The sequence below is a fragment of the Bemisia tabaci genome, unplaced genomic scaffold (genome assembly GCF_918797505.1).
Source record: "Bemisia tabaci unplaced genomic scaffold, PGI_BMITA_v3".
In the NCBI taxonomy this organism is placed as follows: Eukaryota; Metazoa; Arthropoda; class Insecta; order Hemiptera; family Aleyrodidae; genus Bemisia; species Bemisia tabaci.
Genome location: NW_027311739.1, coordinates 53634 through 75981, shown reverse-complemented (window position 1 = coordinate 75981; position 22348 = coordinate 53634). Strand labels below are relative to the sequence as shown.

The 22348-nt window shown below is 37.1% G+C and overlaps 3 protein-coding genes across 3 annotated transcripts in view; 1 reads left to right on the top strand and 2 right to left on the bottom strand.

Annotated features, from left to right (window-relative positions):
* Window positions 1-16341, top strand: part of LOC109041960 (solute carrier family 30 member 1) — a 35179-nt gene extending 18838 nt beyond the window's left edge. The window contains exons 2-8 of the mRNA XM_019058486.2: window positions 2681-2877; window positions 3468-3690; window positions 4203-4471; window positions 4919-5178; window positions 6492-6603; window positions 7284-7394; window positions 9390-16341. Of these exons, the coding sequence (XP_018914031.1) occupies window positions 2701-2877; window positions 3468-3690; window positions 4203-4471; window positions 4919-5178; window positions 6492-6603; window positions 7284-7394; window positions 9390-9629 (1392 nt within the window). The 5' untranslated portion in view covers window positions 2681-2700 and the 3' untranslated portion in view covers window positions 9630-16341. The remainder of the gene's footprint in view (window positions 1-2680; window positions 2878-3467; window positions 3691-4202; window positions 4472-4918; window positions 5179-6491; window positions 6604-7283; window positions 7395-9389) is intronic.
* A 2395-nt stretch (window positions 16342-18736) lies between these two features.
* Window positions 18737-19621, bottom strand: LOC140225778 (serine/threonine-protein kinase ATR-like). The gene has a single exon (XM_072305689.1). The coding sequence runs from the start codon at window positions 19619-19621 to the stop codon at window positions 18737-18739; it is 885 nt and encodes a 294-aa protein (XP_072161790.1).
* A 101-nt stretch (window positions 19622-19722) lies between these two features.
* On the bottom strand, window positions 19723-22257 carry LOC140225777 (serine/threonine-protein kinase atr-like). Its single transcript, XM_072305688.1, has one exon. The coding sequence runs from the start codon at window positions 22255-22257 to the stop codon at window positions 19723-19725; it is 2535 nt and encodes an 844-aa protein (XP_072161789.1).
* Window positions 22258-22348: the final 91 nt, after the last annotated feature.

Below are 22348 nucleotides of genomic sequence, written 5' to 3'. Positions count from 1 at the left end.
TAGTCGTATCTCGCGGAAAATTTGTGACGAAGCGCGAGGGGCCGGCTATAAGCAAAACTCTATCTAAACAGGACACCGTGCGTTATCACCGAGAGAGCCAAAAAAAGTCAACACGTCCATTTCGTAACGACGGTCAATCGCGTAAGTTTCAAGATCGAGGGCAGTCTGTTTAAATTGGAAAGGGGTTATTGCGATCTACCCGGCCCCGTTTCGATCCACTTTCCGTGGGGTCATGGAGAAAAAAATACTTCCTCTACCCTAGGGGAGCGAGAAAGTAAAAAGGAGGTGTTTGCATCTTGAGGATTGTTTACCTTGTGACGTAGTATGTCGGTACAACCTGGTCAGCGAAATCCGGAATTCGGAGTATGAAAAACGGACCATAACGTCCGATTTTTTGCTTAAATCAACTCATGACATAATTTCAAACACTTATTATAGAATTACTTTTTTTCCATAAACTACACCATTTCCAAGAAAATCGATGATAAAAGTCGCCGTAGCTACCGACTTACGCCATCAAAAAATTTCAAGATGCCAGGGCCGGATTTACCTACTTGCCGCCCTTTTCTCATTAGTTTTGAAACATCAAGAAAAACCATCAAATGAACGTGTCAGCGGGGGAGGGGTGCATAAGACGCGTTTACTCGTGTTAGACACATTTTTTGCGAAAGCCCTGTCAACATTACTAGCAAAAGTTCACGGAACTTTGTGCGAAAGTTAAGTTTCGTAAACCTATCTCTGTGTGGACAAGGCTCTTCATTCATAAAAAATGAACGAAAAAATTATGAAAGAACAAACATAAATGTGGATCAATGATTTTAACTTCCGCCGCCGCGCCGCGCTGACCGCACCGTGTTTGGCGCAATGCGTGAAGTATTCCGACAGTCTTGTAGGCGCTGTGAGTTTCACGCCGACCGCTGCTGAACGCACTGTGTTTGACGCAATGCGTGAAGTATTCGTGCAGTCTTGTAGGCGCTAATATGTGTTACATGCCGATCGCCGCGCCGAGGGCTTCTCCTTTTCATCTCAAGTCCTCGTCATCATTTCTTTCTAAGTCGCGCCAATCTAGGCCAAATTGTGTGTTTTAACTATTTGGTTTCTCTCTTAACTTGAATAATTAAAGGTGCTGTCTCTTGTATCTCTGGAAGACGGCATAAATACAAATTATTATACTCTTGGGAAATGAGAGATTTTTTCGCCTTCTCTCGTTTGTAATTTTTCTTTCTAAATCCGATTTTTTTTTAATACCTACATTTAAGAAAATTGCAAAATTGGCCGCCCCCTATAGATTTGCCGCCATGGGCCGCGGCCCATGTGGCCACCCCCTTAATCCGGCCCTGCAAGATGCCCGAAACTCCAACACCTTTTTTTCTCTATGCCGTGGGGTATTTATCAGTGGCGTGGCGTACTTTGCGATATGTATATCGATTGATCTGCCATTTAAATCTATGGAAAAGGATCAATAAACCGGGTGTTCGGAATGAACGCCTTGATAGTCGATTATTTACCACAGTTTAAAATGGGGAGATATCCATTTATCCACTGGTATCAATATCCTCTAATGCATTCCGTGCTGACCTCTGATGCATTCCGTGCTGACCTCTGAGGCATCTCAACAGTGGTCGCTTTAGCGCAAAATGCAGTCCATTTGTCGTTATAAATCATTGCATTCAAAGGATGGAAATGTAAAAAACCGTTCGCAGTTTGTGCCTTTGCCGGTGGAGACAAAAACGCGACGCGTTGCTAATATCGTGGCGCATAGAAGCACCTACTCTCCTTGCGGAGTATTCGTGTTGCGTGCACATGGAAATGAAGGCGCACTATGGCTCTCTTCGCCCGCGTGGTTTCAACACACGCTTGCGCGCCATTTTAAGGGAATTTATACTGGAAGTAAAGGAACAGAAATCGTAATATCGGACGAAGTGCGTTAAAATTGGTTTCCTTTTTTATTTTTAGCCAAAAATGCCGTATGTTCGGGTGCGCAATTTAGGCGACTGTCACAGAATTATTAAGTGACAACTTCAAATTTACGAAAGTATCCGAACGCGATAAAAGGTGAAAAACATAGCTTTCGGTCTGTTGAATTGAACAGTAAATTTTTAAGTTCAGATATTCGTGGACTCGATTTTGGATTTTCCCAAGAGGTTTTTTTTTTTTTTTTATGTAAGTAGTCAGCTTTATGTTCTTCTAGACGCAGCGGTTCCGTTTTTGCTAAAACAAGTATAGGTGAAACCAAAGGAATAGAAAAATACCATCGATATCCCGATGTTTATTCCCTCTCGGTATGGATTCACCGTAAAATTTCCCATCTCTGTGGAACCGAGTTGGTTGGCTATCGTTCAGCTTGTGCCAACCAGTGTCTGACTACTTTTCAGTCATGCGGCGACACTCAGGTCATATTAATGTTTCTCAACGCATGTAACCACAGAAATCGCTAAAACCGCAATTTAAACCGCGTATTTGCGATTGTAACTAGAACAGCGAGGCTTCCAGACTCCAGAGCAACCGATTCGTAACGTAAAACTGAATGCCACTTACCCCCGAAAATTGGCGTATAGCCCCAATAGTGGGGAAAAATCTCGAAATCAATCTCATGAAACCACCCCTTCCCTGCGATAGTATGTTTTCAATTACCTTCGTAAAAAGCCATTTTTCAATGTATTTTATTTTTTTGTTCCAGGTTGTGAAACCGGGCTCGAAATGGGACGATACTCGGGGAAAAAATGCCGTCTGATTTCGATGCTGTGGCTGACAACGGTTTTCTTTCTGGTGGAAATCGTTGTAGGGTACCTCACAAATTCTATGTCTCTTGTGGCAGATAGTTTTCACATGCTGAGTGATGTTGCTGCGCTTGTCGTGGCATTTTTGTCGGTGAAGGTATGTGCTTTCTCAGTTTTTACTTTTATGAACTTTGCTATTTTCATTATATATCCTTCAACGTCGGTTTTGTCTTAAGCTTAACAGATAAGCTCCAGCTACTATTTATTAAAATTTTGATGACAAAATCACTTGAAAAAATGATAACTAGGCAATCAGTATGTTTTGAAGGTATGTAGTTTAAAAAATGTGTAATGTTTTTGTAACAGAGATTTATATAAGCTGGAAAATAATCAAATCCCAATTTCATTCCCGCATTAAAAATTTTTTGGACATTAGAGCAAGTTAAATTATCATCTCTGAAGTACAAAATGTTAAAGTAAGGAAAGTTTTGAAGGTTAGTAACATGTGAACTAATTTGAGAAAGTTCAGAAGGCCAGTTTATTAAGAGTTTACATACTAAAAACCATAAATTCTGAGGAAAGTTTACAGTATGTAGTCAGTTCTCTCCACTTATAGAACATTGCAACCTAAAAAGCATTGCATGGGGAAGAAGAATCTGGATTGTTTTCAATGTTTTTCAAATAACTGTATTGTTTTTTAATAATTTTCTAATCACAAATCTACTACTGTTTTATGCTGTGTTCTAGATGTCTCCAAAAAAATGGTCAAAAAATACTTTCGGTTGGGCTCGTGCTGAAGTTCTTGGAGCTTTAGTTAATGCAGTATTTTTGGTGGCACTCTGTTTCTCTATCACCGTTGAGGCATGTAAACGATTTATTGAAATTGAAGACATTCATGAGCCGGAGCTCATCATAATTGTTGGTTTTCTTGGGCTGTTAGTCAATGCCATCGGACTCCTTCTTTTCCACCGTGAGTGAATCTTTATCTTTCAGACCTAATAATATCATTATCATCTCTTTTAGAAATACAATTTTTTTTAATTTTTAAAAGTCCAAACCAAAGTTAGGTAAAGCATTGCTCATATAGAAAGGTAATATTTTCAAGGTATAAGCTCTGATGATGATGTATCAGTCCTAATGATGGCATCAACGATTGCTTGGATAATCTCATAATCTGTTCAGAATAGTGAAATTGTAATTTTGCCATTGATTATAAATCGCAACATTTTGAAAATTATCTGGGGGCTATCTATGAATAATTTTAGACCTTTTTTCCCCTACAAACTAGGTCCTTTCTCCCCTCTCTCACTCCGGGGAAGAGTTTTGGTGAGGTAGTACTAGACCTCCCTCCCTCATAGGTACCTAACATAATTTATGGATAACCCTTAGGAGGAGAGAAACAGTATATTTTAGCAGAGTTTTGTCTTATAAGTAGGTATGTTGAATGTGTAACACTAATTCTTGATTTTTGAACTTCTGTAGAACATGGAGGAGGCCATGGCCATTCTCATGGAGGACTATCGAGAAGCCATACGAGGCTCACTCAGTTAGTCTCAGTTGGTGCATCGACAGATGACAATGAAAATGACTCAAGTTTCCGACCTCCGCACTCTCACAGTCACCACCAGCACAGCGAAAAAGAAGAGAAGTATGCTGCTTCATCCTCATCTGAGTCGATGAATATGCGAGGCGTGTTTCTCCATGTACTCGCTGATGCTTTGGGCTCCGTCATTGTTATTATTTCTGCAACTGTAAGTCTAAATATCTAACCTTCTTAAAAATATGAGTTATCGAATCATCAAATACTGCTGTGAGCATATCGCACCCTTCACAAAATTTGCTCTTTTCCTTTGAGCCATAGGGAAAGAAAAAGTATGGACATTCTCTTAATTCTCTTCATAATAATTTTGACCCATCATTTTTTAATAGAAAGAAATTAAGCTGATTTTCTCTGTAACCAGAAGGCCTCTCAAAAACTGAAGCTCTACCATAAGTGGACTCTGTCGTTAATAGAGCCAGCGATTTCCTATAATTGTAGTTTATAGGTGTTGCATTCTGGGTTTTTTTCGTGTGTGTGGCTTTTTTGCCTAATGGAAATATTTACTCAAAAATGAATCGTCATCAACAGTGGAGAAACCACACCTCATCACTTCAATTCTTCTTTCTCCTGCAACTCACTGTTTCCATTCACATTTTAGGTTGTTTGGTGGACAGACTGGAAGTACAAGTACTACATAGATCCTGCTCTAAGTGTTGTAATGGTGCTACTGATCCTCCAATCAGTTTGGCCTCTCCTTCAAGAATCAGCGTTAATCTTACTTCAAACTGTTCCTACTCATATCCAAGTTGATGCTATCGAAAGACGTTTACTTGACAATGTGGATGGTGTTCTAGCTGTTCATGAGTTTCATGTGTGGCAACTAGCTGGAGACCGAATCATAGCCTCTGCTCATATCAGGTACATAACTTCTTCCCTTGTAATTTATTTCATTCATATGTTGGCGAAGATATAGAAAATAATTTTTTTCTCAACTCATTGAAAGTTTTTCAACTCTCCTATTAAGGAAGATTTTGAAGAGACAATCCTAGTTCCGTAGAAAGATGCAAGGCCTTGACTGCTGTGCTGAGGAAAAACACTGTATGAACATTCGAAAGTTGCCAAATTTCCTCTGATAGAATATTTATTTTGGAGAAGAGTTATGGATATTTTCTTTTGAAATCGTCAGATAATTTAAATCTGATTGCAAATGAAATTCTATGGAAAATTCAAAGAAAAATAACCACAGATTCCCCTGAAAATTCGTATTTTATCAAAGGGAATTTGGCAACATCTAAAGGCTCCTACAGCGTTTTCCTTTAATAGGGGTGTAAAGTACTGCACAAAAAATTATGGCAAATATTTTGAATGATTAGAGGAAGAGAAGTTATCAAAAGAAGAAAAATAACTTTGATTATAATTGGTAAGAAAAATGGACGTATTTCTATCAAACAGAACGAAGCGCCATAGGAGAGGAAGGGAGAGGGGGGCTTTGATTGGCGGGTGTTGCGGAAGGCGATGCTCGTTCTGTCCTATACTCTCAATGCTTTTTCATGGCGTTTAGTTCTGTTTGACAGAACGCGCTATCCGGGATTCTAAAATCCTCAAATGGAACTCAATTTAGCGCCAGTTCCGTTTAACAGAAATACGTCCAGATGTAAAAGTAATTGAATAGAGGACTTACATTTTAAATTTTGAGGCCTTTTTACCTACCTCCACAAAAAATTCCAAAAACTATCAGGAGGTATAAGAACATATCGTCTAAAAATCGCCCTAACTCAGCTTTTTGACCAAATAAACTCAGCAAGAGTGCTTATTAAATGTTCTTTAAGCTCTTTCACCGAGCATTTCTTTCGCTTTATTTGAGCGCTTTTACAAGAGTTGGTGCAAAGACCTTTGGGACACCCTCTGCAATTAATGATTCCGGTCGAAGACCCTAATCTTCAATAACAAAGTGTGAATGAAGTGAGAGGGAGTTGCGCCCCCTTTGATTCACAGGAAAGCCGAGGGATAGAAGAAGAAGAAAGGAGGACAAAAAATGAAGGAATACTGCTATTTTTTAAGTGAGCAACTTCCCAAGTTTACTGGATCCGCTTCTGATTTCAGTCGATCTGACTTCGAAGTTTCAAAACCTCTCGCAACTCTCTTTATTCCATCCAGTCACCATCATATTTTATTATAATTTAGCTTCTCGAAAGTTCTGTTGATTTATTTCAGTTCTACTGTTTCTTTAGGTGTCGAAACTTATCTGAGTATATGAAATTAGCCGAGAAAGTAAAGGAGTTCTTCCACAATGAGGGAATTCATTCAACCACAATACAGCCTGAATTTGTAGAAATCGGTCCTGTAAGTACCTTAGTTTTTGCTAGAAAAAGAACAAATGGAATTCGAATTACTTTAACACTAAAAACCAAAGGATTTTTCAGATTTAATTGTTTTGACTCTGAAATACCTTGAAAGTAAGCTATCAATCAATTAAACAACAATTCATCAAGCAGTTGAATCAAAAATCTACCGAGTTCAGATCCAAAAAAGTACAGTACTTTCCTTATACATACATATTTCTAAAGAATTTTTTGTATGAAAGAAAAAAATTGCAGGAGTCTGAAGAATGGAAACAGGATTTAGCTGTATATGAAGTACCGCATTTGGATCTAGTGTAACAGGGAAGCACCAAGTCGTATTTGGGGGGAAAACTGAGGTGAGAGTAGTTTTGAAATAGCTATTTTGACTATCTTGTCGTAAATTATCTCATGTCAAAAGTTCGAAGTCAAGAAAAATATTTTAAAATTATTTTTAGGGTGGATTCCTGTTGGGATATGTTGTGTGGAACAGGACGGGTGCTTTGAAAATCGTTGGCATTTATTATTTAATGTTTTGTGAGTTTTAAGTTTATTGTCTCGATTTTATACCATTCATGTTATTTTTCACCTCAATTTTGTAACTCATAGTGCGTCACCTCGTTCTTTTCCGTTTTTTTGGTTCGGTTGTAATCATTCTAATATAATTTTGGTTACTGTTGCCAGTTCTCTGAGGATACAGTTCATTCAGAAGCTCCAACTGAGGATTGTGTCCTGGACTGTCCAAAAACTGATAAACCATGCACTCTATCAACTTGCTGTGGGCCCTCAAAGCAGGTATTTGAATTTTTCTGTCTTTTCTGCTTTTATAAGTTCCTATCAGTTTTCTTGTATAATTGATGCCTTCAATTGTTTTCTTTTGTTTGTTTATGTTTTTTCTCCCCTCTTTTTTCACAGTTTCTTCTTAACCTGATCCTTTTGTCTGTAATGAATACATTTCATAGTTTTGTTAATGAAATGTACACAAATATTTTTCAGCGTATCTAGGATGTGGAAAGCTGGAATAAGAATGACATGCACTTATCGTATGCCATGGGTCAGATTGAAAACTTTCACAAAGCCTCTCTCTGTTTCTTCATCCATATTTTATTCATGGTATCTCAGTCTTTTTCCATGCATATGTGTGAAATACCTTGAACGCATACAGTTTTGGCAATGGAATAGTGTCAAGAACTCACACTCAAAGAGATTGGATGCATGAAAATAAGTATTTGTGTTGCGCAATAACAACTTTAATCCCCTCTGAAATTATTGAATTTAGGATGTTTGGAATCGAAAACATTTCCAACATTTTCTCCAGCATTTGTAGTGCTGTCAGTGTAATAGTGGCATAAGTTTCTAATGTTTCAACTACATATTTCTACTGTACAAAGAGTATATGGTGGTTCTTGCTCTTATATCTTTACAACTTTTTGATACAATTCTTTCGAGAATTTTGAGGTTCCAGAAATTAAAATCCTTCCCACCACTTCCCTCATTAAACCAACCGTACTATGTTCCTTTTGTATTTTTCAGCAACTTCGATTGAGAATTTCCTCCCTGTCGTGCATGAAACCCGTTTCTAGTGCTTCATCCCTACCTAATATCAACTACTCCATTTGATTGTTCCCTCCTCCTTCTATTTTCCATCCTATCGATTCGTAAGCTTGCATATGCAAATTGATCCTCTTAATTGATTTCTTTTAAGTCTCAAAACATTGTACATCCTTGGATTTATTGGCCTCCAAAGTTGTATTCGCACCTAGACCAGTGGCGTGGCGTGCTTTGCGATATATCGATTGATCTTCCATTTAAATCTATGGAAAAGGATCGATTATCAAGGTGTCCGCCTGCAAACACCTTGATAATCGATACTTTACTACAGCTTCAAATGGAGAAATATTGATAATCGATCATTCCTGCCACGCCACTGACCTAGACCCCTCATCTTTCCTTCTCCACACAGTAATAATAACTCCATTTCCATTCCTCAGCAAATTATGTTCTCCTCTTTGATTGAGGCTGTTCCAACACAACTCAATGTATCAATGCTGAGAGGAGCTATGTATGAATTAACTAAATCAAAAGAAATTACGTAGATAGAATTTTCTTGCTTCTTAGTTCTTTTTTATTCACAGTTCCTTATAATATCAGTACGTCTGACTCATAGCTTGGTTTTATTGCGTGCCTTTAACGTTAAATTTAAAACCTCTCTTAATATCTGATAACTTGTTGTCAATTCCACCTGACTTGAAGACAATAAGGAGGACATATGACGTCAATCAATCTCATAACTCCGTTTCAGCTGAACTCTGTCTTGTTCAGTCGACTAACACAATATTTCAGCAATTGGCCTGCTGATGATACCTCAATCTTGAAATGCTGCCCTTCGTAATTTTTTTACGAGGATTCATCGATTTATCCCTAAGATCATGTCACTATATCCTAGCTGCCAGTGCCAAGTGCGGCATTGAGTGTGTTCATAAGAGATTTTTCCATAATAACTAACTGAAATGTGTGTATGAATGCAATACTTGCATGTTTGGCCAAAAATGTAAGATAAAACCAACATCTTAGGGGGGAAAATTTCTATTTTTAATTTCCATGCATCTCCTGTACAGATTCATCCTAAGTGTGTATCATCCTTTGATAAATTGCTGAAAAGCCATTGTGATGATGAGCTGTGCTCTCAAGCGTTCAAAGATTTGAACACTCTTTTAGCTATTGTATTTTGATGCATCGATTTTTTAAATTTATGTTTCATCGATAAATTTCATTTTTTTCTGTTCCTAGGGAAGAGACTCACCGCAGTTGGGTGAAGCTCCATACTTATGTCGTCAGCGCAATACCAGTAATTGTGTCGCAGCGCCCTCCGGTGGAACGTCTGGAGGAGGAGGAGGAGGAGGCTTGAGCGATATGGAACGAGGCGCTCTTCTGGGTGGTGTTGATAATAGTCATATGGAAATTGGATCAGTACCCTTAGCAAATTCTTGCGCCGTCTCGCTCAGCTCGAGCGTGGATTCGTGTGTTTGACAATATTCGACTGCCCTCTGCTCTCCGACTTAACCAAGTTGCTAGCAGTTGAGGTTTGTGATTATGCTAAATTAGCCTTCATAAATTATCTACAGATGCTTTTGTCTACTTGTTGTAGCTCAGTTGAGCTAAACTCCTCACGCAAGAGCTTCTTTATGGAAGTTTGACTTGTTGATGGGAATCAATCGTTGCCATGTCTTGTCTTGAGTAATATGTTTAAAATGACTTTAATTAGTCAGTTTTCTATCCCTAGGTATCACCTTGAAAACCTAGAGTTTAGCCACTCTCATATTTATTGTGATTTTAACGTCTGACAATGAGACTCCTAAGAACTGATTTTTGAAATATTCAGTCTCTCTCAGTTTCTGACGTCTGGTATAGTCCAAAGTATGTTTTAGCAGGTTTCAATGACAAAGCGTCAAATACAAAAGGATTTCATAATTTTTTGTTCCTTTGATGAAGTATTCATGACCTGAATTATTTAGAATGTATTGTATGAATGAATATTCTTTATTTGTAGACTCCATCAATGATCGTCAGTATATGATACTGCACGCAAACATTTTATTTAGATGAGACTCATGTATTTGTACATAATACCGTGCTCTTAATCTCAGGCAGCACATACTGAAATTTAGAAGCTGTGTATTCTAGCGTGAAACTATGTTTCACTTTAACTCAACCGTAAAGTTACAAGTTTTTTTTTCAAAAAGGTCAGTCTGTTTTTTATTTATTGTTTTATGAAATCAAAGAAATTTCATACTTTATTTTTTCTCTTTTATCATGGTTTATGTTTCTGTGCAATGTCTGCCCTCTTAATTTGTCCTGTTTGTTCATTCACTTGTTTATGTTTTTACTTCTTACATCTACACTTGTTCACTCCTTTGTTCAATTAGTTTCATTTTGCGTCACCCTACATATCTAATACCTCTTTGCTTTCAATGTGTCAGTATGAATCGTAAGCACCTAAAGTCAGACCCGCCACGTCTCATCTGGGGCCCTGGTACCAGATTTAAGGTCTAGGCCCCATGACTGCCACTAACTCCCCCCCCCCCCCCCCCCCCCCCCGGCTTCCAAACTTTTAAGTCGAGGATGCCCAGAGAAGAGACTCTTAGCATCAGACGACGGAAGAAAATGGAAGGCAGTAATTGAAATAATCATTCTATACTAAAAATCTTGATAATAGATAGAAATCTTCAAAGGAGGAAGAGGAATTCTACAGTGCCCTAGCGTGTTTTTGAAAAAAAAAACCTTTTGTGAAATTTTTGACTTTTCCTTACAAAACAAAGGTTACATTTGAATTGGAAGTAGTGTGTCACGGGCCGAGATACCAGGAACACAGTAATCCCCCCCCCCCCCCTTGTGGCGGGCTTGTATAAAGTATTCACGGGTGGAGATAATAGTTAATAATCCGGAGATGAGTTTGGGAGCAATAAACCTCCATGTTTTTTGGTGGTCTTTGAGTAATTACAGGTTTTTTTGTAATATCTCAAAAATTCCTCAAAATTTTTTTCCCAGCCATTAGTGCAGAGAATGGCCAGAAGCTAATAGAAAGGTTTTAATGAGTGTAACCGTAATGATTTTGCAGAATTTTTTTGTGTTCCCGCTTGTATGTTCAAAATTACACACTGTTTTGTGCGTTATAATTATCGAAGTATAATTCTACCTGGCAAAGAAGGGGGGAGTAGAGAAGTAAAATTTTCCCAGCAACCTGATTGTTGAACTTTTGTATTTTCCAACTGGACAAGACAAGACCAAGGAGGAATGGAGTTATGTGATGGTCGCCTTTGTCTATCACTCTCCTTATCACACCTAAATCTGGTGGATTTGACACCAAAGTATTGGCAACTAAACAGGTGACTTCAGCTTTTCGTTGATTGCAGCCAACAAGCGACAAAGACAGAAAAGGAGATTACTAACAAAGCCAACCAATCAATCACATAACTCCATTCCTCCTTAGTCTTGTCTCGCAAAATCGACAATTACAAATATTCAACGATCAGGCTTCTGGACCCCTCACTGTAGAGATAATTCTTCAATAATATTTGCCGTCCTCACACTACTGTCAAAAATGACAATTTTTTATTAGTAATACCTCTCTTTTTATGCTTTTCATAATGAACATGTAAGTGTAGATGCTCAAAATGTATAAGTCTCAAGAATGCGCTCACTGAGAAATTCAAGGTCTTGAGGAGGCTCCACTCTGTTTCATTATTTCTTGTAATGCATTGGATTGTTTACCATCATCTTTGTTTAATGAGCACTCCAAAAGCCCACTACTTTTAAGAGGGTTAAAAATCATATTTTTTATGTTTTTCAAGAATTTTTGAAAAATAAGGCTAATAGCTTGCAGCAGTTTTTTTTTCTTTTCTTTTTTTTTTTACTGGCCACAATTTACAAGTGGAGAACTGAAAATTTCTGACCCTTGTTGTGAAAATGTAAATAAGCCCAACCCTTTTCTATCTTTTCCTTTCTTCAGCATTTCTATACCTTTTTATATTTGATTCAAGTAGCAATTTAAATGGCATTTATACTTAATCAACATGTATGTGCGACAAGCGTTAGAAGTAATTTTCTGAGAAAACTCATCAGAGTGCTTACACTGTTTAGATGAGTAACAGAGACTGATTTGATGAATAGTTTTCGTCATAAAGAGAGGAGATGGTCTGAACAAGTGAAATAATGACACAATTTACCAAAGAATGGCAAAATTACACTGGATAAGTTTCACTTTGCACAACATTGACTACCCTACTTTATTTCTGCGTCTCAACTTCTTTTGACATCCCTTCCCTTCTTCGATATTTCTTTGTGTGCTCTCTTGGAACTACAGTCAACCCCTGTTAAGTGAGCAAGATTGGCTACCCCTTTTTATTTGCCCATTTGAGCAATTTTAAGGATTAGGACAAGTGAGAATCTGGTAATCGATACAACTCAGAAAGTGAACAAAACTTTTTGGTCCTAAAATTTATGAATCTTGAATAATTGATAAATTCTCCTATTTTTCCTCGTAGTCATTTTAGTTGTCTTATTTTCCCTTCTCTCTATGAGGTCCTATTTATTTGGCTGTGCAACAGCAAAATGCAGAGCAATTCTTTGCCTCAACGACTCAGAGTTTGCTACCCCAATTCATACTCCCAGGAGCGCAGGGCTCTTCAGTGCGATGATCATCTCCCATTTGTACTAATCTTATCAGCTCTCTGCTCCTGCACCAATCCGTGAATTATCAATAGCTCTAGCAGGCACAATAGACATATCCAGTTGGATCAATGCCAGTTTGCGTTTGCTGTTTCGGCAAAATTAGGTAGCAGGGTGATGTTGCAAGGAGTGGATGTAAATAAATGTCCAATTTCACAGGAAAATTTGCTATTTACCCCTCTTTTCCATTGTGATAAGCCAGAAAAAAAGTCCATTTCTTTTGAAAATAACCTTATGGCCCAAGATTTGTCTCTGTCTTTGTATGGTACATTTTTTGGACCCCTAAAACTCAGCTCTTGAGCTTTCTGATAATCTTCAGGGATGAATATGCAGCTCGGAGTTAAATAAGAATCAGTCAATAGTTTCATAAAATGATCTGTTGAACTAGTTACAAGCCATTTCCTGCAGTTTAACCTGTCAAGACCCAGTCCATAAATTTTTAACCGTTTAGAAGTGGCTTTACTAATGTTTTGGCACAAAACTTGAAATAGTGGTGCAAAAATTAATATGTGATTTCGTTTAATTGAGGAATTTTGTCGGTCCTGCTGGTCCTACTCTACAGGCAATGACTGTACTCACATCAGACATGCACTTCTGATTGTTAAATATTGAAAAAATTACTTGTATTTTTGATAGCAAATCATACGTAAAGACTATTCTACATATTTTATCTTCCTTTGTAGAGATTGATTACTAATTTTTCTTAATGATGTTCCCTTTTCATTAAAAATCATATTTCAAATTAATTGGGTTCATCCTTTTAACATCCATTTAAACTGACCATGAGCTATGAAATTCTATATTGGCTTAATTCTGCAAGGTATCAGTCTTCTCTCATGCAATAAATAAGTTCCTTTCTTTTTTTTATCGTTCGTCTAACTGTTATTTACGTAACGAGTCAAGTACTTACTATAACCTTCTTTTTTTGTCATGACCACACCTATTATCTACATTAAAGAAACAAAACTTTATTAGTAGTTTTCTCAAGACATGTTTGATTCTTGGGATAAGAGCCCTTTTGCACCTAACTCCTCTATTGAGTTCTCTAAATTTATCAACACCCCCCCCCCCCCCTCTTCCAGTTTGTTGTCATCAGTTTCATAATGGTAGTTGTAACATGTAGTACGCTTAATAACCTCGTACACAAACATGAATCAGACAATCAATAGTCAATTTCTCTGGGACTTTGACTGCACTCTTTCAGTTTCTGTGTCAGTATTCTGCCAAGCATTGTTTCTTATTTCTCAGCATTATTTGATATGCATGGTAGCGAGGTACATGTCCTCCCAAATTTCAACACATACTCTTAGCTATTTCCTCTCAGATATTTTGTTTAGTTCTGAAGGTTTTACTCATGAAACATACAAAATATTTGTTAAAAAATTGTGGACTTCCTGTAAATTATAACCAACCGATACAATGAACCACTGGGGGAAGTAAAAGTTTGAAAATTTCACCTAAAACGCGATTCACGCCCTAAAAATTACTGAAATAATTCCTGACTAAGATGTTAATGCTTTTATTTAGGACTGGTTACAAAAAAAATTTGAATTATCCACTTATGATAAAAACCAATTAATGAATTTTTTAGTGAATTAAATTCCGCATTACAACGATTTTGGCAGGTTTCTTAATCGAACAGTGTTCCCTCCCTGCTCTGTTCTAAGTGTGAGAAACGTGTAACAGCTGGGCGGAAGTATCAAGATTAAGGTTGCAATATCATCATACCACATACACTGTTACAATATCATTTAGCGTACAATTTAACTCATGTAGGTCATGGTTTTTTGAGCAGGAAGTTTGAATTAACGCATGGTGGGAGTTACTTTCATTAATTTTGTCGCACAAATCGAGTTTTATGTGAACTTCTAATGAGTTTGATGAGAAAAATATATCATAATGCTTAAATTCGCACCTTGACTGGTGGTTCATTGCCTGAAATTCTCATAAAGCACATCAGTTCTGAAAATGAAGTGAAATCACAGTAAAGTTTTAAAATGAAATCTGCTAGTTTCTCAAGAAAGCAATCAAGATGTAAGTGAGCTTTTTACACTTAGCATGCTAAAGAGTGTTTTTTTTTATTGATCCATAAAAAAATCATTAATGTAGGCACTCCTACCAAAATCCTGTAACTTGTAAATATTGAGGATTGTACATTTTTAGTCATTATATATTTTACACAATTTTTTGTATCGCTTTGTTTTTAAAAATGTATATTATGTAAATTGTAAAAATTGTTGATATCTCCGCTTCGTTTATTGTGGCAGATGGTAAAAGGTTATTTTAGATCATTAAAGAGGAAAATTAGTCCAGTTTGTAATTTTTACACAAACCTCTTCATACGTACAACTAGACACAAAGTCTCAGTTGCTGTGTCAACGATAATCTCTACTCTATAAATGTTTTTCTTTAATTTAATTTAAAGAATTGAGGAGGAATGCACATCTTTACCATTTTTACTGCAACTGTACTATCTCCTCTCCTCATCTTAATCATGAAAGTCCCTTGATATATTGTTCCTTTTCGAAACTAATTGCTCTTGAATTGCGATACTTTTCGTAAAATAACTTTAGTGCATCAAAAAGAAATTTTAAATGCAAAATGGGACATTTGGCTGAGTGAATAGAATTTTTGGAAATGATTCAAAATTGTCTGTGGAATTTTGAAATGAAGTGTTGCAAACTTCAAAGTTGGAAATTTCGACCGCGAAAAGTTTGCAACTTTAACTTTCCTAATGATGAAGACTCCATACAGACTTAGAAGAGAAGATGATCAGATAAAAAGACAAAAACTTAGTAAATCTTCAACACTGTAGTTCAAAAGTCAAATTTTTGACCAACAGGAGCAACACACACCTCCACACATTTTTTTCTCCTTTTTTTCTTTCTTTTTTTTAAGGAAAAAAGCAACTAGAGGACATTTTTTTTCCTTTCTTTTTTTAAGGGGGAAAAAAAACAGTTATACGATGAACCTAGTTGTACGATAACCCAAGAAAACCAGAATTTTACTTTGAAGCTAAAGAAAAATTCATGCTTATCATATTCATCAAGTAAATTTGTAGGAGTATGTAGTTTTTTTATTGCTCTTTTCCTCAAATTTTGTTAAACGTCGAGTACCTAAAAATATTGCCACACTTTTTATCCCATTTTTGTATTTTTTTTACTTAACTGGGGCTTCATTGATAAGGCAAAGGACAAGCCTGCTGGCCTAAAATTAGGAGAGGTAATTTATCAAGGCTCTGTATGAAAATTTTAATAGACCGTACAACTTTTGAAATTAATGATTTTTTTCTTCTTCTCTTTAATGACATGCAAACCTACATTTTTTGTGATTGAGTTCGCTTATTTTAGCGAGCTCAGTTAGTGAGTAATATCCATCTGTTCGACATCCTGTCACATATACTCTTGGTAAATTTTCTCCTCACGGAGCATTCAAATTATCTCTCTACTATGAGTTAGTAGATTTGTTGTATCAATACAGCCTTTTTATACCAAATAAACTAAATTTTAGCTGACATCTAGTTGTAAATTTTTAATTTTGTGTTTACTTAGGGGTTTTTTCATTCTGTTGGATGTCATGATTATTTTCACTTGCTTTCTTCTGTTGTTTTGGTCCGATCCTTTGTTTTATCTTCTTTGGTTATACTATGGCCATTTCAAGTTCAGCGACTCATCTTCAGGTGCACAAAGACATTTTGCAGTAAATCGCACGTCTAACTTAAAACAAAAAATGATGAATTAACTGAAGGATTGGACCAAAACAACAAAAGAACGTGAGTCAAAATAATTTTGTGTTTGTATCAGATTCACGTTCTGTAAAAACTGTTCACTCGTGCAGTATAAAACCATTACCAATTGAGTGAGTTAAAACTCGAAAGCCTTGAAAGAACTTACTTTTAGCAACCTAAAAGTAACATGTGACTCAATTTTTTAGAGATTATAAAATGAGGCATGCCACTCGTTAGCTCCTCCTTATAGGAGGGTTTTGCTCTAAGTTGTTTGAATCTTGTTGATCAAGTCATCATCATATAATGGAGAATTTGCACGCAATTTTTTTATTGCTTCATCTGAAAGTGCCTAATGAGCTGAGTTCGCAATATTTTTCATAATTTTTTTCTGACATGGGAAATTGGAGAAAAATTTATTTAAAAGTGAGAAAATGTGCCGCCTTGTGACGTCATCTGGCGGCATTTCCCATTTAAACACATGTATTTTAGCAGAATCGGTTATTTTGTCATATCTCCTCTAATAATTGCTCAATTTATGAATCAAGGGTATCTTCGTGTTCAGTTCTTTCAGAGGATTCCACTTAAACAGGAAATTCATCAAATTTCAGACCCTTGCAAATTCTCCATTGATATTACTGGGTGAAGGGGTTGATGAAGTAACTATTTGGAATGAAAAAGGGACTTCATGCTTGAAGACTGAGTAACTGAAATTAACAAAAATTTTATAAAACGAAAGCGGTAAAATCGTGACTGAACAGTTACAGGGAAATGTTGACAGTCTCCCAAAAAAAGGCTGAGAATAAGAGGGAGGAGGAGGCTTTCGCCTTTTCCTCTTTTTTCTTGAGGAACCAGATAAACAGTAGAGAGCAAAAATTCTAGAGGCAAGGAGGCAAGAAAGAAAAGGAGAGAATGTGCACGGAAAAAGCAAAAAAAGGATTTTCCCGGCACCCCCCCTCCCACCCTGTTACTCGCCTGCTCTCATAATGAGCAAATTTTTTCCAAATTGGATGACGGTAAGCTAAACAGTCGCACCTTACATTATGGTGTTTCATAATCTCATCTCCTATTCTAATTTTTTTAAAGTAAATCAACCGACATTCCTGCTCGAATATGTTGCAATGTTTCTTGCTCATATAAAAATTATCCCCGCAAAAAAGCAAAAATCTAAGATGGTTTCTTTCCAAAAAAAAAAAAAAAAAAGAGATGGGATGTTGAAACACCGCAGTGTAGATGCACCTGCTTTGCATAACTCAACCCAACTATCTAGCCAAACCTACCAATAGAGGAATTATTATGCTTGGGTTTTGTTGTAAAGTAAAAAAAGAAATGAAGATTTGAACGTGAAATTTTAAAAAAACAGCTTCATTATTAAAAAATAAAAAGAAATTGCTTTCAGCTTAGAAAGTAATATTTTCAGAAAGATATACTTTAGGGAGGTATCTTTTACAAAAAAATTTTGGTAGGAACTAACTAAATACAAGAGCTTCGATGAAATTCAAATCTATACAGGAACAAACATACAGTGATGAGGAAGTAATAATAGTACATATTTACAGGAGGGATACTTCAGAGGCCACCAAGAATTGGTTCACAACTGGTAATGACTGTAGGTGCTAATTGATGGCTTCTGTAGTCAGCCATTCGTACTTGCACTTTAAAATAAGGGGGACAACGAAGATGGATATTTTCCTGTGTAGAACCTAAGAAGCCCTATGATGAGTCTTTCTGGCTTGTGATTTACCTAAAATTGAGGCAGGCAACATGCGCAGTTTGTAATTTGCATACTGGCGGACTTTGGTTTGCCATCATAAAATACAGAAGCCTGAAAAAACTTCACAGCCGACAATCTGCATTGACAATAAGAACCAACAATTACTCGCTTGGATCATTATTTCCGACAAAAATGCTCTTAGAAATACTTTTTGGCCTTATGTAAGAAGCGTTTTAACTTAGAGAATTAAAAAAAAAAATCCAAAATTCGAGAATTTAAAGGTATAAGTTCTAATTTTTGTTGATAAAAACAATAAAAACTAATCGAACGTTTCTGCAAGAAGAGAGAATTTCAAGGTTATGCAGCGAAGTTTCCTACCTTTTCAGGGTTGGGCAGAATTACCAGTCTTTTTCAGGTGTTCGATGACTTATGAGGTTAAAATCAAGGGTGAGATGGATGGACACCCACTCCTCACAAGTAAGGACCCCAACCTACGAACATTTGAGCAAGATTTTCTTCAGCCATTGCCTCGTGAATTAAACTACGGACTTGGCCTTCAACCGATAAATGCATATCGTCATATTTACCATCTTTCTTTTTGACACTTCCTTTGAGTCTGCATTCAATGTTGAGAATATTGGTTTTGCCCTCTGAATTAACAACTTCACCATTCATATCTTTGACTGCATCTTTGGCGCCTTTCCATGAGAGCAGAGGGTCATAGACGAACGGAGTGAGCACAGAGATGAGAAGTTGCATGTGAGCTCTCATTACTCGATTTGTGATCTCGCAACAACGAACGAATGGCCCTTCTACACCGGTTGGGCCCATTGTGTCAACTAGATTGTGCGTCAAACGGAAGGGAACAACTTCTTTGTAATCAAAGAGTTCCCCTTTGTTGAACAGACAGTTGAAGTCAACATGGATGATTTCACCAAGTTTATTATCTAGAAGAATATTTTCTGTGTGACGATCACCAAGACCCAATATAAAACCGACAATGGACATAACAGCTAGAGTGCGCATGTACGCTAACCTTGCATGATACCACGCACATGGATTCGGGAATGTTTTGAAAAACCATTCTTTCAGAACGGGTGGGTGGTTTTTTTTCAGGTCTCTGAAAAACATCAATTTCTTCTCCAACGGATCTTTGACTGCTGCAACGCGTTTCTTGATCTCGTGAGCTGACATAAACATATTCTTGCTTTTGTAAAGTGAATTCAAAATTGGTCGCAGACAGACTAAATTGGGAACCCATTCGATGAGTCCACATTCATTTATAAGTGGTGCAACACTGTAGGTTCGAATATGTAGATCCCTATCTCTAGCTTCACCGTCCCTCTTCAAAAACATGTTCACAATAGCATTGAATTCCATTAACCGAAAATCTAACCGCAGGTCATCTTTAGGTTTGCACAACAAAGAATATTCATTGCCGTCTGATCCGATGAATGTCAATTTTTTAGGGGCCACCAAGGATTGTAGAATGAGCACTTCTTTTTCAATCTGTAAAAACGAACACAATCATCTGGGAACGGTTTGTGTTCTGAAAAAGAAAGATCGTCTTCTACAACAGGACGGGGTAAAGCAAGAGTTCTAAACTTCTGAAACGGAATCATGATCTGCTCAAAAGTTCCATTATTGAACAGTTTAACCACTTCAGGAGCAATTTTATCAAGTTGAATTTGTCGACCTTTAAATTTACTATCAACTGGCTTCTCACATAGGTCTGACATGACTTCAAACAATTTTTTAAACTTTAGTATTAGGTCAGGTACTGGCGCTACTTGAAGTTTTGCATCATTCAAGACAATGTTGAAGCGCTTCATTCGGAGGGGTACGGCAGATTTATGCAAGCACATGAACATCCACAGAGTTTGACTAGGGTATGCTAAAATACATTTTACAATTATATCTTTCAGAAGTAGAAAACTAGGGTTATCTGGATGACAGATTCTTGATGTCAATTGAGAGAATCCAGTTAAAAATCTGAAGGTGGGGAGTCTCCCAAGCAGTTGCTGGATTAGACTAATGATACCTTTCAGCGCTTTTTCACGTCTGTCAAGGTTGAGGCTTTTTCGTAGACTCAGTCCCGCTTCTTTTTTTTTCCCATCAAGCTCTTTGGAATCTTTTGCCAAATCTGCAGCAAAGTCTAACCATAGGCTCAAAATTTTGGACATGCTTTGATACAGATACTTGCTACCATAAAGCATTGACTTTGAGTATGTTTTAATAACTTCAAGTAATTTCTCAGGAACAGGGGCATAATTATAATACTCAGATATGACGGTTTTGTCCATAAACTGAGCTAGGCAAACGTGGCTCTTTTCAATATCTTTGCACGCAGCTACAGCTTCCTCAAAATATTTTGTGTTTGTTGCTGCATCAATATTAGAAGTCTCCTCATTATAACAAGCGATGAGCAATTTGGCTTTGGCAAGTATTCGATTTTGCTCCGGCAAACGACTCATGGATGCGTTAGGTTCAGTGCTTGAAAAGTGGATTTCAATCCCTCGATTTAATGTAGCCAGGGCTTGGTTTATTTCTTTCTTCGCCCACAGTAACTGAGCCTTCTCGATGAAAAGCTCTTTGGGTTTATACTTTTCGACTTCCAAGACATTAGAATATGCCATTTGAAAATGGGACGCCTTCCGTGCTATTTTTATGCTTTTCAATAAACACTTGCCAATCTGAGCACGAAAGTAAGTTGCCACCTGTTTTTTGCGCTCCATCAATAAATGTTCACCAATGCTCAACATAACTCTTCGAACCCGTAACACAGGTTGTAGAATATCTCCGAGGGGTTTTAAAAGTCGCAATCGTCGACTAAACTTTTTCTCAATGAGTGTTTTAAGCCTATCAATATCCTCTGCTTCGTCTGAATTCTCGCTGTTCAGCACTGATAGCATTAAAGAACTTAACTGCTCTACTTCATTTAAAATATGGAGTTTGGTAACATACTCATAACCCTCCCTGTAGCCACCAGTGACAAGAGTTGATGTGTACAAAGACTGGGATATTATTTTATAAATATTGCTGATTTCATCTGACATTTTATCATGTTCATTATTGAGCACATGGAACATTGCAACACCCATTCGGGTGCCCCAGCTTTCATCTTTCGGTACAGAAGGTTTAGAAAGAACCGATTCCATTTTACTAAACTGCATCATACTCCACATAGCTTCTACTTTTTCACTCAACAATATTTCATCAAAGTCAGCACTCATGGCCATTAAGTTATCACTTAATTTTAAGGCTGTGAAAGGTTGATTTATGCGCAGGTAGCACTGGATCATATTCCTGTAGAATAGGGGATTGTTGTCGGTTTTCTGCGCAAGTTTCTCGTAACATACAACTGCATCTGAAGCTCCGCCTGTCACCTCATGCATGAGAAGCATCTCATCTGCCGACGGCTCTGTTGTGTGGACTGCAATTATTCCTTGTAGGGCATCAGCATCATTTAACTGAGCGTAAATCCTTCCGAACAATGGTAAGTGCACTTGCAACGCTCCAGGATGTTCCGCTACATGCTGCTCTAGATATAAGAGAGCTCTAGGAAATTCGTCAAATTCAAACGTTTTTTCCGCTATTTTTTCTTTGGAGAATAATGTTAGAAAGTTTCCAATTATTTTTCTACCTTCAGCTGAAGTTTGATCACTATCATCTCGCGCATATTGGAATAAAAAATCAATTAGACCATAAACAACTTTAGCACAAAGTATAGAGCATGTCTCGGCATTTAAACTTAATTCATTTACTAAGTCGGCATTGTAATTTTGACAGTAAACAGGCTTAATGAATTGTCGTGCCAAGCCAGCAGATGATGACTTGTTAGAATTTGATAGGAGGAATTCAGCACCGCTGTTGGTCATGACAAAGTCAAGTTCTGCAAAGATTTCTTCGCGCTGCTGATCAGTTGCTTCGATTATTGCTTTGACTACTATGAAAGGCATAAAAGCACGAATTGTTGATTCATCACTTTTCATGCAACCCTTGCAATTTTTGAAGATCTCTTTGATCTGACTGTCTGATATCAATGAGACCAATTGGTTGATCCAGTTGAAAGCCCATGATAGA